At 35.4% G+C, this 17,500-nt stretch overlaps 1 protein-coding gene across 3 annotated transcripts in view; it reads left to right on the top strand.

The window, feature by feature from the left end:
• The window catches only part of LIMK1 (LIM domain kinase 1), a 36,438-nt gene that overhangs the window by 18,090 nt on the left and 848 nt on the right, over nt 1-17,500 (top strand). For all 3 annotated transcript variants that reach the window (XM_086542733.1, XM_086542742.1, XM_086542737.1), the window contains 11 exons: nt 1-64; nt 331-439; nt 686-812; nt 1,108-1,243; nt 1,591-1,686; nt 1,928-2,185; nt 3,982-4,088; nt 4,308-4,413; nt 4,660-4,814; nt 5,812-5,918; nt 9,649-17,500. The exon at nt 1-64 is cut by the window's left edge and continues 69 nt beyond it; the exon at nt 9,649-17,500 is cut by the window's right edge and continues 848 nt beyond it. In XM_086542733.1, the coding sequence (XP_086398859.1) occupies nt 1-64; nt 331-439; nt 686-812; nt 1,108-1,243; nt 1,591-1,686; nt 1,928-2,185; nt 3,982-4,088; nt 4,308-4,413; nt 4,660-4,814; nt 5,812-5,918; nt 9,649-10,073 (1,690 nt within the window). In that variant the 3' untranslated portion in view covers nt 10,074-17,500. The remainder of the gene's footprint in view (nt 65-330; nt 440-685; nt 813-1,107; nt 1,244-1,590; nt 1,687-1,927; nt 2,186-3,981; nt 4,089-4,307; nt 4,414-4,659; nt 4,815-5,811; nt 5,919-9,648) is intronic.

Below are 17,500 nucleotides of genomic sequence, written 5' to 3'. Positions count from 1 at the left end.
TGTGCAGGACTATTGTATTGAGGACATAGAAAATCTCATTGCCTGCTCCCAAGATGTATTGCAAGTGAGTATGGTGTATTTTGGTTGCTGGATGAGTGTCATGTAGGTGCATTATATACATAACACCCTCTCCCCCAATGTAAGAGAGAGAGAGAGTGAGTGTAAATGCAGTGTGACTATATTGTACCTGAATGTATTATGCAGTGCTTTTATTTTGATGTATAGTATTATGTTTATGTGCATAAACCTGAATGAGACAATATATATTGGCAATGCATTATAATTTTTGCAAAGTCTTGGAAGAAATTCTAACAGACCAGTCATTTGCAGCTGACCATAGAACACGATCCAGAGGAAGTGTCGTCACGACGCCAAAGTTTTCCCTTTTTGTCGTCGAACCGGCCTGCGCTGAGTACGTGCGAGCAGGCGGAGAAAGACGGTTAGTGTTGCAGTTTTTCGTAAACTTGTTTTATCTTTTGTTAGTGTAGGAATTATTCAGTTGTTGATGTCTCCAGTTGTGAAGATATTTTAGGGATTTTGATATCTTCGGGGTAATGGAAAGGATATATTTATGTGTATTGTCTTTTTTTTTTCTTCTTTTTTTATTGATTGTAAAGATATGAATTTATTTTGTACTATATGTTATTGGAGAAGTATATGTTCAACAACTTTTTTCTCTGGATAGGGTTACGGGAGAGATTATTCAAGAGAAGAGATGAAGGTTATGTTTCCGGCACGCAGAGAAGTCGTCAGCTGAGGAGAGGCAGAGGGTGCAAGGAACGAGCCTCGTCGCTTCCAAAGTTGTTAGACAAGTATGTAGGGCAGACGCTAAGGGTCGAATTTTTGATGTTGTTTGCTCAGTGTTAAAAATTTTATCCACTGTTTGTTTTATATTGCTTCATGTATTTTCATGAACTCCAGACCTGCTATCTGGACAATAATAACAGTAGATTAAGTATTATATGTGATAAAAGAGGGATGTTATACATATATGTATAAGTTGTTTACAAAATCAATTTGAATAGTTTAAAGATGTGAAGATTATTTTGTGTCATTCTCATTAATCCTATATATATTTGTCCATCAAATGCATTCCTTACTTTGCAGTGACTGTCCTCGTGAAAGCGGTTACTATGACCTTAGCAGGACAAAGTCGTTCCGCGTTGAGCCAAAGAATCACCGTATCTTCCGCGCATCTGATCTCACTCAGGGAGAGCTCCTTGGTAAAGGTTTTTTCGGACAGGTGAGATCATCATGATGTTTATTTGTGCTAAAGAGATTCATAGAGTTTATTGGTATTTACTCTTTTATTTTCTCTCTTTCTCCCTTTCTATCTTTCTTTAATTGGGTAGCTTGCTAGTGCTGTCTGGGAGTGAAGGGGGTGGGAAAATTCCTGTCATGAGTTGCATTTGGGTGTTTTAAGTTTTTTTTTTTATGATATGTGAACTTTACTTTATATATTTAGGGACGGTATGGGAAGCTCTTACATGACAAGTCTTTAGTTTATTTATGATAGAACTAGAAAAGTAGGTAGTTAAAAAAAAAAGAGAGAATAAAACGTTTTTACATATAAATTATGATATCTTTCAGGTATACAAAATGACTCACTCCGAGACTGGAGAAGTGATGGTTTTGAAAGAACTGTACAGAGTAGATGAGCAAGCCCAAAAGAATTTTCTTAAAGAGGTATGTGGTATTTTATATATGTAATGCTTCTGTCAAGAATGGAAATATGCTATTTTATGTTGATAGAGAAGCAGTGATAACTCTGAATATACTAACTGTTATGCAGGATTTTGCTTTGACTGTTCAAATGATCCTTATTTATTGTGAGGGATTTGTGTTTGTGGCATATAGGACATCAGAAAAATATACTTCCATTATTTTGTTAATTCTGACAGTGACACGCTCCCTTCTCTCATTTCAGGTTGCAGTTTTAAGAAGTCTAAGTCACAAAAATGTTCTGCGATTCATTGGAGTCTTATACAAGGACCGCAAGCTACATTTACTTACTGAATATATCTCAGGTGGGACTCTCAAGGAGATCATCCATGCCCTTGACGAGCCCCTACCCTGGGACCAGCGAATCAACTTCGCCAAAAATATAGCCTCAGGCATGGCGTACCTGCATAATTGTGATATTATACATAGGGACCTCAACTCCCACAACTGCCTAGTCAGAGAGGTGAGATGCGTGTTGCAAATTTAGAACAGGGATGAATGAGAATGTATGATTTCACAGTGTTATGATATGTAATTAACCCATTGCCGACGGGGGATAGATTTGCTTACACAGGCTCCAGGATGAGTTTTATTTCTGATCGAGGCAGCTTCTGCAACATAATTTGATTTTTCCCACTCCCTTTTAGTCACTCATTGTAGAGCTAGAGACATTTTTGTGTTTTGTTTTTTTGTGTGTTTTACTATTTTTAGAAATTTATATCTGTCATATCACAGGCTCCATCAATTCTGCAGTTGACTAAAATTGTAGTTCAGGGTCCATATCAACTCATTTTTTTTCTTTACACTCAATGTGATAGAAGTATTACTGTTTTAGGGGGGACAAAAAAACAACTTTATTTTATCGTATTTCTGTGCTGTCACGAACAAACACGAAACTTATAACCATCCAAAATGAAGAGGTTGGGAAGAGGAAGGAAACTTGTGCTTTTGACAGTGAATGCCACAATAAAAGGCATCCATATTGGCACAGGGTCACATTGTATGCATTGGGCATGGTGTGAGTCACCTTCCTCCTCTCGTTCGGTCTGCACATCTTTCATCTGCGGTACTTTAGAGCAAGAGGTCGGGAACTTGCGATGTGCCATCACTCTACAGAGATAGTGCTTGCAAGAGACCGTAGATGGGTGCCATTCAAGGCTCTCTCTCCTGCTGGTGCTAGAAGAAAGTGGTGCCATCTAGGTTTTGTAAGTGAGTTGAAAACCATTTTGCTTATTATTACGGCAGTTATAATAATTATGACTGCAATTGTCAACATCACTCACTCATTACTTATAGTACAATAAAATAACATAGTGATCCAAAATCCCCGAACGCCATGACGCCCATTGTCAGGCAAGAGGTCCTGCGTCATGTATGACAAAAAAACACGTCATCCGTCGTTAACGGGTTAAGGTTTCATCATCAGGATTGTATGATTCTGATGAAGATTTATATTAAAAATATTAAGTATATATCTTGTATTGTGATAATCTTGATTCTCATCATTACCTGTTCTATCTGAGTGGTGGGTTAGTTATAGTTTAACCCTTTGGCCGCAGTATTTTTAAATAATTTTATACAGCCTTGTGTCGGTATTATCATATTTGGCCTGGCCCATCAGCGTCTAGGCCTATTGCTTGCCTTGACAGCAGTGACGCCATCTGCGACCAATGGGTTAATGACTATTATGTAGCAGGAGGAGGCAAGGCTTGGTTTTGTATATATATATTTTTCCTGGAACTCAAGGATTCAAGCCACTTTGATCTGTTTAGTCCCCGTTGTTTTCTCGGCCAGATGTGAAATCTGAAGGTTGAAGGAAATCTCAGAAACAATTTATGATTCATTCATAGATTTTGCTTTGAGATATTTGGACTTTTGGATATGGGTCTTTTTTATTTTTAGGAGGCAGAAGAGTCATGTTCTCAGAAGTTTTCTCTTAGCATACTCATAGGGCTGCCAAACTCGGGATAGTCAAAAGTGCCAAAGTGTGTCAATTGTGATAATCAGGGAATCTTAGTATTTAAGGTTATGTTTGGATATATTTTTTATTCTGCTGAAAAAAGAATGATGTCAGTGTTCACACAAACCTATTGATAGAGATTCATGCAACAATACTGTAATTTGATAAGAATCCACATAGAGATTGAGTTTTTAGCTCGACCCAAAATCCGGGAATTTATTTTAATATCTAACTGAGCAAGGGAATAAAGCTGCATATAATTTATGTATTTAAACTAATACCATCGTCTTCCCTTCCAGGATAAGACAGTTGTAGTAGCTGACTTTGGTTTAGCTCGTATTATGCCTCAAAACAACTGGACTGCAGAGAGAAAGAAGTTTGGTAAAAGACATGCCAGAAAGAAGAGGTATGGAGTCCGTCATTTCGTTCGATTTAGTCTTTGAATGTCATGTTATGTAATGTGCGTTATTACTGTTACTATTGTTGATATTATTTATTGGTTTATTAAAGAATGAGGGAGAAGGGAAAAATGATTAATTTTTATTACATCTTTCTTTAGATATAGTGCTTATGGCCTATGTTCGATTTAAAGTTATTTGATTATTAATGAAAACCCTGCTTTCAGATATACTGTAGTTGGTAACCCTTACTGGATGGCACCAGAGATGATGAAAGGGAACAAGTACGACGAAAAAGTTGACATTTTCAGCTTTGGAATTATCTTGTGTGAGGTAAGACTTTGATTGATGTTTATGTGTTACGGGTATTTGACACATGAACTAAACAGCAACAAAAGTATTCAAGTTTTATAAATTATTATTGTTATTATTATTATTATTATTATTATTATTATCATCATTATTATTATTATTAATATTATTATTATAATGATTTATTTTAATTTACTTTTTTTATTATCATGATTTTTTTTCATGTGCGTTAGAAATACTAATTCCATTCCACCCCAAACAACACAGATTATTGGTCGAGTGGAAGCAGATCCTGACTACATGCCGCGGTCCATGGACTTCGGCCTGAACGAGTCGGTCTTCAAAGCAAAGTATTGCGAGGAATGTCCAGAGCCTTTTTACAAGATAGCCTTCTTGTGCTGCAATGTTAATCCTGATGCAAGGTAGGTCATGCATTTTTAATGATTTTCACAGTTGAGATTTAATTTTTTTTTTTTTCTCGCATTTTTTTTTTCTTTCTCTCTCTCTCTCTCTCTCTCTCTCTCTCTCTCTCTCTCTCTCTCTCTCTCTCTCTCTCTCTCTCTCTCTCTCTCTCTCTCTCTCTCTCTCTCTCTCTCTCTCTCTCTTTTTTTTTTTTTTCCTCTCTTTTTTCCTCTTCTTCTTAAGGTCTTTCTCTGTTTCTTTTATGTGCTTGGCCATATAACCTGGAATGAAAAGACGAGGAATATGTCTTCAAAATTGTTCTTTTATCAACATTTATCTTAATCGAACAATTGGTTTTTGAAACTGTGATATTCCATTGAACTAATACCTTAATATTTTAGTGCCTGAATCCATTTCTTGCAGACATCATCTTCATCTCATGTACCTTATATGTCAAACTTGTCATACTGATTCTGATTTGCATTGATACAAGATCTTTTGGTGATAGGTCAAATGCATAGAAGTGAACCGATTGAGTCTTACGCGGGAATAGGATTCAGGAAGTCCGAAAACAAACGTCAAACTTATTTAAGACAGAAAGTGCAGATGGGCTGATTTATTTATTTATTTATTGGTTTATCTTATTATTTTTTATTTATTTATTTTTTTTATCACCTTTTCCCCTCTTGTCGTTGTTATATTTATTTTTCCTTTTCTTTATCATCATCATTTTCTTTGTTGTCTTTTTTTTTTTCCCAATTTCTTCATCATCAACACTTTTTATATCATCTTCCACATCTTGTTCCTCCTTCCCCCTTTATCTTTATCCTTTTCCTCTTTCTCATCATCGTTCTCCTTAGCGTCATGCTCCTTCTTCATCATATTTTGCCTACTCTCTATCCTCCTTTTTCTTCCACCTCTCCATCATCAAGGTTCATCATCATTATCTCCACCTGAATCACTTCTCTCATACCTATTTCTGTTTCTTTCTTTCATTAATTTCCGTCTCCTTTCCAGACCTGCTTTCGAAGTGTTGGAAGTCTGGTTGGAGGGGTTAGCGATGCATTACACAGTGGGTGTGCCGTTGCCTGCTAATCTCCTTGTTGACATTTATAACTTCAACGGTAAGGCATCCGTTTGTTTTGTACGGGAGTAATCGTCCGTCTGATATAGACAACTTCGAATTGCTCTCTATTTTTCTCTCAAGTTAGGTAGTTTTTCATTTGGGTAATTTTTGGTCTGGGGACTTTGGGGTATGGGAATGCGTTTCTCGTGTTCAGCTTTATTAGTTTGGTTTTATATCTTGGCCATTGCGAGCACAATGAGTAGCTTGTGTGGAGCTACGAAGCACAAGATGTTTTTCTCAAGTTAGCTCTCTCTATGTAAGGATTATTGCATTTAGATTTTGATTTTGATATTTTTTATTATTAATGTTATCATTATTTTTTAGGTAATTTTGTTTTGTCTTTAATTTATTGTGTATGTAGTAGGAAAGCAGAATGAAAAACATAAAAAAGTCTGAAGCTTTCTGAAAGGCTTTTGTAGAGGTAGAGATGCTCTGTTTGTACAGTTGATGGATGGGTAATATTGGTAAATATAACTAAGACATTTACCCATATTGTAGATTTATTCATGTGATTTGTTTATATGTTTATCTGTATGATAAACAACTAACAATTAAAATCATGGTAGCTCCACCTCAAATTCACATCTTCAGAGCTGTGTGGAACGTGATGCTCACAGAGTATTTCTAGATAGATAGTGAAATAGACTTTCAGAACAGCTTCAAGCAGGGACAGTAACCACCTTGTTGAATTACCCTGTCTGTACAGTTGCCTGATTGCTCACGGAAGAGAAAATCCATGGGAGAAGGAGTGCCCGAGAAATGTTCTTCAAGTTGCGCTTGCAAGTTTTATTTTTCTAGCAAATCAACATGTCCAACAGGCAACCCAGACAAAAGGCGAAACTCAAGAGTTCGATTATGGTTTATCTTGGAAGAGCACTGGAGACTGATAAACAGGGGAGAGGGAAAGGAACTGTAGTTATACTGTTCTGTGTTTCTTGTTTTTTTTTTACAAAGATGGATGGATAAAAAGGGGAATACATGGTCTTCAAAACATAATACAACTAGCTGCCAGTTTCCCCAAGCTGATGGGAAGCATAAGGGTATGTGTAAGACCCATGCCTGGCCTGGGAATCGCTTACTCTTTTAACCAACCCCCCAAAAAAAAATGCAAGTACTTCATGAGTGATAAAAAGCAAGGTCATTGGATGCAGCAAAGGAAGGTATGACGTTGGACTAATGGGATGTCGTCTAAGAGATGTGCTGTTGTGATCAAGCCATATTCTAAAGTCACCAGTCGGACGAAGGTATTCATCACCGGTCAGGTGAGGGAGGGAAGACGTGAAGCTGGAAACGGGCTTTGGAGAAAATGAAGGAGACTTATTTGTCGGTAAGTAAGTAATCCTGGAGGATATTGAATTTCAACAGATAGCTGTGACATCTTTAAATGTACTTTTCATAAGTGACAGACTACACATGTTGCTGATACACCGTGAAGCAAGAAACATTATTGTCATTGTTGTGAGGATGAGGTTTTCAGGAGAAATAGATTGTTAATCTTCAAAGAAAGGAATGCATAGCTATGGATCTTTATATAATTTGAATAACAAGAGAGAGTTTGGAAATCTACGTAGGTATGAAGCCATTAGAAAAATGATATGGCAGATAGAAAATTTAGATAAACTTCATTACATTTTGTAAGATGGAAATGCATTACATGGTTTTTGAAAAAATATTTGGAGGAACTAGGGTTCACCCTCTTGCGGAAAGTCCTGATGCAGTGTTGATAGGAGACAGATTCTAGTTTTTCCACCCATGAGAGAGAGAGAGAATCATATATCCCAACTGGTGTTGCATGTAGAAATGGTGTTATGTAATGATGATTCATATATCACTCCTCATTAGTAGTACATGAGTGTACTGTTCAATTGACTATCCAGGATGTGAGACAGTTGTAATGCAGTTAGAGAAAGGATGTGTACAAACTAAAGACAGACCGTAGGAATCTAGACACCCCAAAGCACCCTTGATTTGAAGAGTGTTGTAGATTGGAGGAAAATGGTGTTTAGAGGAAGTTATTGTCTATCCAAAATCTCACTCTTATTTTGAAGATGGAAAGCAGGAGGATAAAGAGGTCCCATATAGCATGGAATTATTTCAAGTGACCCATGACACCAGTGCTTGGAATTCACAGGATAATGAGAGGATGAAAAGGAGCATATGTGTCATGTACTTTTGGTAAGGAGAGCTGCAAAAGGGACGAATATTCTGGCATCTGGCAGAATCATTGAAAATGTTCTGACTGGGGAGACTGAAGAGAATACCAATGTACTCCACTTCTGTAGTTGGAGGAAAGTTGAAAAGTCTGACTGAGACAAAATCCCTTCATAGGAAAAAGGCAAAAATCATACATGCAATCTGAAACAGATGCATGATAGACTAGAGTTCCCTATACACATAATGTATGTGGAAATAGGTAGTACACATACACATCATTATCTAAATGAAAGTCCGAGTAAGCAATTGATCCATGATAAGTTTCTCCTCCTTCCTGTTGAGTCATAGTCTTTCTCAGAGTTTTTGATGTTAAGTTAGCTGATGTAAAGAGTCAAGCTTTCCTCTGTGTCCAGGGGAACTTTATCGATTCTTCTGTAATTTATTTGCTTCCTCACATATTAGTTTTTTAACCCTATAACGTTGGGGCGGCTTTGGCTCCAATTGGTTATGGTGGGGTATTTCAAAAGTGTAGGCCTTCATTTCTCTGTATGGAGTAATATTTGAGTATTTTATTTGTTTCTCTATAACTATCAACAGCAAATAGAGATGGTATTTTTATTTATGGTAACAAAATTTTTCAAACCATAAGCAGTTTTCAAATACTCTTTTTCACCACTAATAGAGTTCAATGGTAGGGGTGCTACCTGTCTTAAACTACCTTATAGATGTATAGAAAGTGTTTGTTAGTCTTGATTGCTCAGATCATGAAAGAGGGCATGAAGTCTAACCCTTTCCAGGATGAGATATCTTGTGAATGAGTGAGAAGGAAATGTACTTGGCTAGAAGGCTGAAGCATGTTGCCAGTTATGTGACAAATATGTCACATATTGGTAGGTGATAAGTCTACCAAAATTCTTGAAGCGAAGGAAGTGAAATGCAAACATGGAAGACAAACACACATCGTAACCAGACCACAATTAGATGTGCCGTGCAGGAGGAAAATATCCGACAAAGATGATAATTTCAGTTTGAAATACACAAGGAGAACTCTTGAAACTTTGGCCAGCTTTAGGTCATGCTCTAACATGAAGTACAAATAGTTTCCTCCCACAGAGTCTGTTATGATTATGTGTAGCTGTAGATTAGAATAACTATCTTACCTGAGGGATTGCATGGAGGAATAGGACTGTCTTGTGGAAAACCATTTGGTCAGTGTTATTTACCAGTGCTTCAGCTCCAGGAAACCATTCTTCATATAGCAAAGCATTTCAGGACATGGAATGATGGTAGGCAACTGTATAGGTAGGGTATGGTGAACAGGCTATACTAAATCATTTCAGGTATTTGCAGGTGTGATTATGCATGTGTCATCAGTGTGACTAATATTAAAACATATACATTTCTGCATAACATATTCTCCAAGAGGAGGATTTAGAGTAAAGTGTAAACATACTGTAGTTAAAAACTATTTAGGACAGCATCTTAGCATGAAACAAAGGAAAAAGCAGTAATAATTGCAGATATATATGCTACTTAATGCTGTACAGAATGTATACAACATTATTCTCTTCCAGGGAGGAGCTCCAGTTCTTCAGAAGCATCCACACCCGAGGCCTTAGCCCCTGACTCTCGGCATCCTCCCCCCCTCCTGCGTACCATTAGCGAAGGGACCTACACCACCACGGACAGCTTGAGTCTCGGCTCCTCGTCCTCCTTCACGCTCCACGACAACCGGAGCTTCGAGTCTCCCGCAGGTTGGAGCCTCAACGACAGCATGGATCTGGAGGACCTGGACACCTTCAACAAAAGCTGGGAGTGCAGCAACGACAACATCAGCAGCTGTCTCGAAAAGGCGGTCAAGCTCTCCACGGTGAAGGATGCCGACAGGAACCCAAGTCCTAACGCAGTGTTAGTGGAGGAGCCCAAAGCTCTCCCTCCCTCCTTCTCCAAGTCTCAGGCCAGCAGCTCTTTGGGTGATATGGAATGTACACAACTATGAGAATTTTGCTGTTAGAATTTAGAAGATTATTTGCCATGATGCAATACGTGCGACATGAATTTGTTGCGTTAAAAGAGAGAAAGATTTTTTAAAAAATGGATAATTTTACTCAATTAAATTGCATTGTTAAGTATTAGATACAAAACTTTGGTACAAAGTTGACTTATAGCATTCCTTTTATAGTGATGTTAGAGATTTCTTTAATTATAATGTAGAGGTATATTTCCTTTTAAAGGTGATGCGTTTTTTCCCATCTGTATTCTAATGCCTTTGATCAGTATCAGAGATTACCAGATCAGTTATTCCCTAACAGTATGATTCAGGGGGAGAGCGGTTATTTCTCTCACAGATAGTAGAAGTAAGCTCAAATGTGATTTCAGACGTTTATTTCTAATTTATTTTATAGTTTTTTTGTCCTTTGAGAATTAAGGAATAATATTAATGTCTATATATATATATATATATATATATATATATATATATATATATATATATATATATATATATATATATATATATATATATATTATATATAAATATGTATATATACATGGATATATATACTTATATATATATATATATATATATATATATATATATATATATGTAAATAATATATATGTATATATGTATATGTATATATATATATGTATATATATATATATATGTATATATATATATATATATTTGTATATATATTTATATATGTATATATATATGTATATATATTTATATATATATATATATATATATATACGTACATATATATATATACATATATATATATATATATATATATATATATATATATATATATATATATATATATATATATATAAATATATAACATATATATTTATATATATATATCAATATAAAACAGAAGAAAAACTACTTGAACTCTACTAAGCTCCTAATAAACTTAAAAGTAGGTGGTCCTAGCCGAGAAGCAGTTGTAATCCGTACTCTTCAGTCAGAGGCAGCCCGAGGAACTGCCCTCACCACACTTCCCTGCCTGCTACGGGAAAAGAGATTACTGCTTGCGTTAGTAGAACTTTAGACATGTAGATCCTGTAGAAAAGTTATTTTTCTTACAAAGGTCAGTCAATCTGCAAATATATCATGTACTTAGAGATTCATTGTGCCAATTGTCACCCATCTTATTATCCTTAAATATATATACATATATGACCTTTTTCTCTCCTCTTTGCCAATTTTTCGAAAAGAGGTTTGCAGACTTTTCCTCCTCGATAGGCACTTTACCCACGTAGTTAGCGAGAAATGCATGCTGATTATGAAAATAAGAATAAGGGAGAGGGAGAGGGAGATTGAGAGAGGGAGAGAAAGAGAGAGAAACACAAAAAGAGGGGAAATAACTATACACTGATGAAGAAGTTAGGGAAATTGAAAGGAAACAAGTCAACAGCTATGGTTATTCGTCTAATGATACAGCTGCTGGAACTGATTGTTAATTGGCAGATGTACCAATATGATTAGGAATTTTCATGGCATAATTCTTGCAATGTTTCACTAGCTCTAGTACCGACATCCACAGCCAATAGTGAGGGATGTGAAGAGTCCCTTATCCGTCCGTCAGTCACTTGTTGTCTGTCAGTTTTGTGTTTATGTGTATATTTAAGTTTTATTTTGTTTTCTTTTTTTTTTTCTTTTTTTTTTTTCTTCTTTTTCTTTTTGGGACCGTATGCTTATCCTACTTGGACACGGTTACGACATTGTGATTTGATTTTCGAAGCCTTGTGAGGGCTATATTTTGATTATAAAAGTGTATTGTGGATGAGGTGCTTAATTGCAGATTGTGTATGGGCAAGAACACTTGTGATTTTGATATGGTTTACTTCTTAAAAGTCGGTAAATGAAATGTAAATCAGTCGTAAACGGGGACGCAGGTAATTTTATCAATAGTGTATAATGATTAATTGTTTTGCCATGTTAATGACTTAATGATGATCAGGGGCCCAAATAATTACTTTTCTAATGCTGTAGCTAGGGACACAAAATTTCTTGAGCATTATTTATGTATCATTACTTTTATTAAGGTAACTCTTTGAACTTTTCTGAATGCTGTGTCAGTTGTGATGTCATTATCATCTTGCCATAAGTGTGCAAAAGCCTCCAGAATATAGGACAGAAACATAAAAGGATTCCTAGTGTTTTATGTTAGCTAAGCGATGACTGTGTTGCGCCTGGGGCTCCCCTCTGCTCAGGGGCTAAGGATAAACTACCCTTTCAGGACTTTGGTTCTGGCATTGCCTCCTGTACCTGAATGTGGAAGCCCTTTCTAACATCAACCCATCTACTGCGGTACTGCTTGTAGGTGTGTGTGAATGCTGGCCTTCCATTGTGGCAAGTATGTATGAGACCCACTTATTTGCAAAGAGGTGACTCATCATGTTTTATTGGAGAAAATATTGATATAGTTACACTTTGGTCTGTTACAAAGAAAGAAGAAAGCAAATAGCAGTGAAGACAAATTATAAAGAAATGTGTGACTATGTAAAAAATTCTACTTAATTTTGTGGGCTGGCTTGCCTTGCCCGTGATGTGATTAGTTTACTTGCTCTGTAACCACAGTCTGTGTCCTGTGACTTTGCTTTTACTTACCTGGAGAGTGAAATTGGTTACATTTTTTGAAAGGTGAGAAAACCTAAAATGTCTTGTACTGTTGTTTGCTGATGTGATGTTGGTATTTTTTTTTGGCCTAGATTTATCTTTTTTTTTTTTTTGTCTGACATTTATTTGTCATGCAGTATTACAGTTTTTTCTTTCTTTCTTTTTTTCTTTTTTAAGTAGCTTTGGTGATGGAACAAGTTGAGAAGTGGGGAAGTAGCATTTCGGAATATTTTAGTGCCTTGCAAAATTTGTAGTAATAGAGAATAGCACTCAAAACCAAAATTTATTTAAATGCCTTAAATTTGGGAATCCAAGTCGAGAGACGTTCCCAAGTTTGATATTTCCTCTGACATGACAGCACTCGGTGTGCCCTTTCATTACTCACGCAGAAATGTTCCTCATCAAAATATGACCAGGGATTGGAACAAAGCTCAGGAGATTATCCATGTTGCTTTTAATCCTTGTCATTTATTTATTATGATTATTATTATTGTCATCATCATCATTATTTATTATGTGTTTTTTTTTTCTCTCAATCAGACCTGTAATCACAGAGTGGAAAAGTGGTTTGCTCACCTCCTTGTGCCGATTTACGGTTAGGAAGCTTTTTTAGCGGCAACTGCGGCAAATTTCTTGCGGTTAGATGGCATTTTTTTCCCCAAAGGGAACGGAAATCCTCAGAATCCGGCGCTTAGTGATACTAGAATTATTTAAGATGCCTGATAAAAAGAGAAAGTAAAAAAAAAGTGGATGCTTAGGGCGTTAAGGTGTTGTGAAAGGTTGTACCTCATTAGGGATTAGAAATGATATTGGTTTAATTAAGTTTCCAGATTATTGAGTTTATTATTAGAAATTTTAGAGTTGTTTATTGATTGACTTTAAAAATAAAAGTAAAATACAAAAAAAAAAAAGAGAAAATTTTACTCTTTATAGATTATTATTGTATGGAGAAAATTACAATTTAAGTGAATTGATAATAAGAATAATATTATCTTGGTATTAAGAAGACGTGAACACTGACCTTTCAATAGCTCTTGAAATTCATCACTGCGATTATCAACATACATAGACCTATAAGGAAAATGGTGACAAGTTTTGATATGAGCTATGGGTTTTGGAAGCTCCTGCGCTTTTCCAGTCTGTGTAGGTTGGCTTCAGATGAATGCTTCTCCTATGCCATTGTTCAAGTTTATGGATTAATTCACCGAAATTATATACATATAGGATGCCTATGCACGTTTACATCGACATATATATATATGTATCTACACAGAGACAGAAGACACATTACCATAGAAAGAACATACGAAAAAAAATTTTTTTCTTCAACTAAGCAACATGCATGTAGTTTTTATTAACCACTCTCAACCTATCCTAAACAACATGCTTTTGTGCGGTCAGAAATCAAAGCTTGGTTCTCGTGGTTTCAAAGCTCCACTTACAACTGACATTCTTTCACAGAAATTGCATTTTTTTTTAGCATGCATTTGCTTGTGTGGAGGGAAAAGCCTACCCTAACTTGTTGTGGTTGTATGATGAGTTTTTCTTTCTTGACAATTAATGATAAAATTTGTTCTTACAATTAAACAGCCCTAGCTGAAAAAAATCACTCAGGTCAGGTGATATTGCACTTGTGGAGAAAAAAAGGGAGAGAGAGTGAGTTGTGTCTTTGATTATATGTGGTTGAACAGTATATTGAGTTAAAGCCCACTGTGGTAAGTCTTAAATAAGTCATCATTCGTAAAGCACTGGTTGAGATATTCTGGTACTTTGTAAGGCGAATAGTATTTTGGATGAGAGAGAAGATCTATTATTGTATTTGGTGGCCCCAGAAGGAAGCTACCAAAAGATAATGTGTCAGATTTATTCTTTGGTATTTTCAGAATATCCAGCAAAGTGCCAACTTAAAGATTATTAATACAATTGACTGAAGAAGTTGAACTTAAGAAAATTACAGGACATCCAGTTTTGGATACATTTGAATCTGTTTTGCTGATTGACATGAGGGACTGAGGTATCACAGTTGCAGTGAAAACCTTAAACCAAAGGCCAGTCAGCAGCTATCATCTCTAGCTGCCAACCAATCAGCTACTTTCATCTCAAGCTGCTAACCAATCAGCTACTTTCATCTCAAGCTGCTAACCAATGAGTAGCAATAATCTCTAACAGCCAGCCAATCATAGATGCTGATTCAAATGTCTCTTTTAAGCTGTGGATGTGTACTGCCAAGTAATGGATGCAGAATTGCACTAACATATGTGTGCCAGTACATACATGATATGTAGTATTTATTGAGTATATCTATGTAAGTGAAAGTAAAAATAGCTATATGCTCAAATACAGATAGATATAATATCCATGTAAACAGAATATTATCATTGAATTATGATATAAATTATAACAGATTAACATATATAATGGTTATTGATTTCATGTCGTAAATTATTTCTATGCACAGAGCCTGGAATCAAAATTCATCAGGGTGTTTCTTGAATAACACTTACGCTTCATATATCTTGATAGCGATGAGTGTGTGCACTTGTGGCTATCAAATGATTTTTTTCATATAGCAATAGAAGTTGCAAGTTAGGGTTGGAAAGCTTGGCCATTTTGCTAATCATACATAAACTTACACATAAACATGCATGTACACATAGTATTTACATGCATACATACATGTATACCTGTACATATATAAATACCTGAATACATATATATATATACATAAAGACACACACAAACACAGAATGTAAACTACAAAGGATTAGGCATGAAATATAGTCCTAGAATTTTAATAAGGTTGCATTATACCTAAGGAATTGTAAGCATGTAAGCATGGTAATTTTATTACTAGCCGAGCACAGAAGACAGAGAGGCTATTACAATGTATTGGAACGTAAGAAGCCTGGAGAAATATCCATTTTTCTCTGCATTTGAAGTGCATTCAGAATCCACTCTTGCTCATATTTGTTAGAGTTCATTATATTGTATTTCATTTTGGTAGTCACTCACACGATTTTTATCTCTGTGGAAGTCAATCCATTTCATAACCGTAGGAATTCAAACTGTGCCTTTTTATGTTTTGTAAATAGGTGAATCATTTTGTTTGTGTCTGGATTTTTAGAATGTGAATTGCATCGTGTACTTGTTTTTTTTTTTTTGTTGCTTTTCTGCAAAAAAAAAAAAAGGAAAAGAATTAAAAAAAAGGAAAAAAAAAAAAATGCAGAACTGGAAACACGAATTGTATTTTGCTGTATACTAAGTTGTTTGTTTAGTGACGATTTTCACTTCTATTTTGACTTGTTGGGGAGAGTTGAGTGTATGGTTTTATTTTGTCTGCTGGACATTTGTGTATTTAGATATATCAAAAGTATTTTACAGAGAAAACATTTTACGTGTTGTTTATTATTCTGATAATTTTACGGAATGCAGATGAAATGAATCTGTATTTCTTTCATATCCGAAGTTAGAAAAATAGTTATCTTTTGATGTCGGTGTTCACCTAACAATTATTTTATGTTATTTATAGTTCTCTAATTTTCTCTTTTAATTCTTAGTGCCGTAATTTTTGTATAAAGCTTTTTATGATTACCTTTCTTCTGTATACCATTTCTTTGGTGTTTGGGATTTTACAAAGACCTTAAAAAGATTTCAAAAAAAGTTCCTCTGGTATGTATAAACTTGAGTGGATATGGTGTTTGCCTCCACTCGGTTTGAACAGTAGAAATATAACGTTTTCAGAAGTGTCTAAAATCAACAGCACGGAAAGACAATTTGTACGATATCATTGCTCACTGTTTAGTGTGTTTATATGTACAGCGACTTTGTAATTGGTAAGTTTTGTGAAGTATATAGATTTTTGAAGTTCAGTGTGTAGCCAAGAAAGCACTATGTGACTAATTGACTTCACGAGATCTGAATGAAGTCGCGATCTCGCTCTGAGAAGTGCCTATTGTGTTTTATCCACTTGGGTTTGTTTATAGGAATTACTTTTGACCTTTTTCCTGTTGTTTTGCTTCTCATTTTTGTAAATGGACATGTTTTGCCTTGAAGTTACTTTTACATATTAATGATTAAAAAAAAAAATTATATTCTGTCAAAAATAGAAAGGGAAAAAAAATTTTGAAGCAAGATTAAACTGAAATTTAGGGATCATTATCCAAAATGCAAATGATTGGAAAAGCAGTCACAGAAATTATATATCTATATCCATATATATATATATTTTTGGTATTAGTGCAGGAGCGTACTGTAGTGTGACTGTCTCATGTGGAATGTTATCAATGTTTTCATTGAATTTTGAATCCCCAACCATGAATATTTTGCAGCTAAGAAATCCAGCTTACTGCAGGGCTCTCGATCTTGGAAAAATGGGATTGTTGTACAACTCCAATGTTAAAACTGGTATTTTGTGTGTTTGCCGAACCATGACTGTGTGGTCTCTTTCAAGTTGTGTATTGCAGTGCAAAGTTATCCGTTTGCATCATTTGAAAATATTGATTGTGCAGATCTTGTAAGATAACATTTGTTGCATGAATTGTCATATTCCTTGTGCAAATAATGTTCCTACACTGGTCAACTGTAGCATTTTTTTTTTTTTTTTTTTTTTTTTTCTTGTGTGACACTGACCGGTTGTACATAATAGATCACTCTGGTAAATGATGTAACTAATGCCGAGTTTAATGTTATTCAACGACAGTTATTCTCATTTGAGACGTAATAGAGCTTTTATGTCATCAGCACATACTAAAGAGTTGGCCCACCTGAGCTCTAAGTTCAAGAGAGATGCAAGATCT

This window comes from Penaeus japonicus, unplaced genomic scaffold (assembly GCF_977035675.1).
Source record: "Penaeus japonicus unplaced genomic scaffold, GWHDUDI00000001_assembly GWHDUDI00000001, whole genome shotgun sequence".
Lineage (NCBI taxonomy): Eukaryota > Metazoa > Arthropoda > Malacostraca > Decapoda > Penaeidae > Penaeus > Penaeus japonicus.
This window is presented reverse-complemented; position numbering and strand designations above follow the sequence as displayed.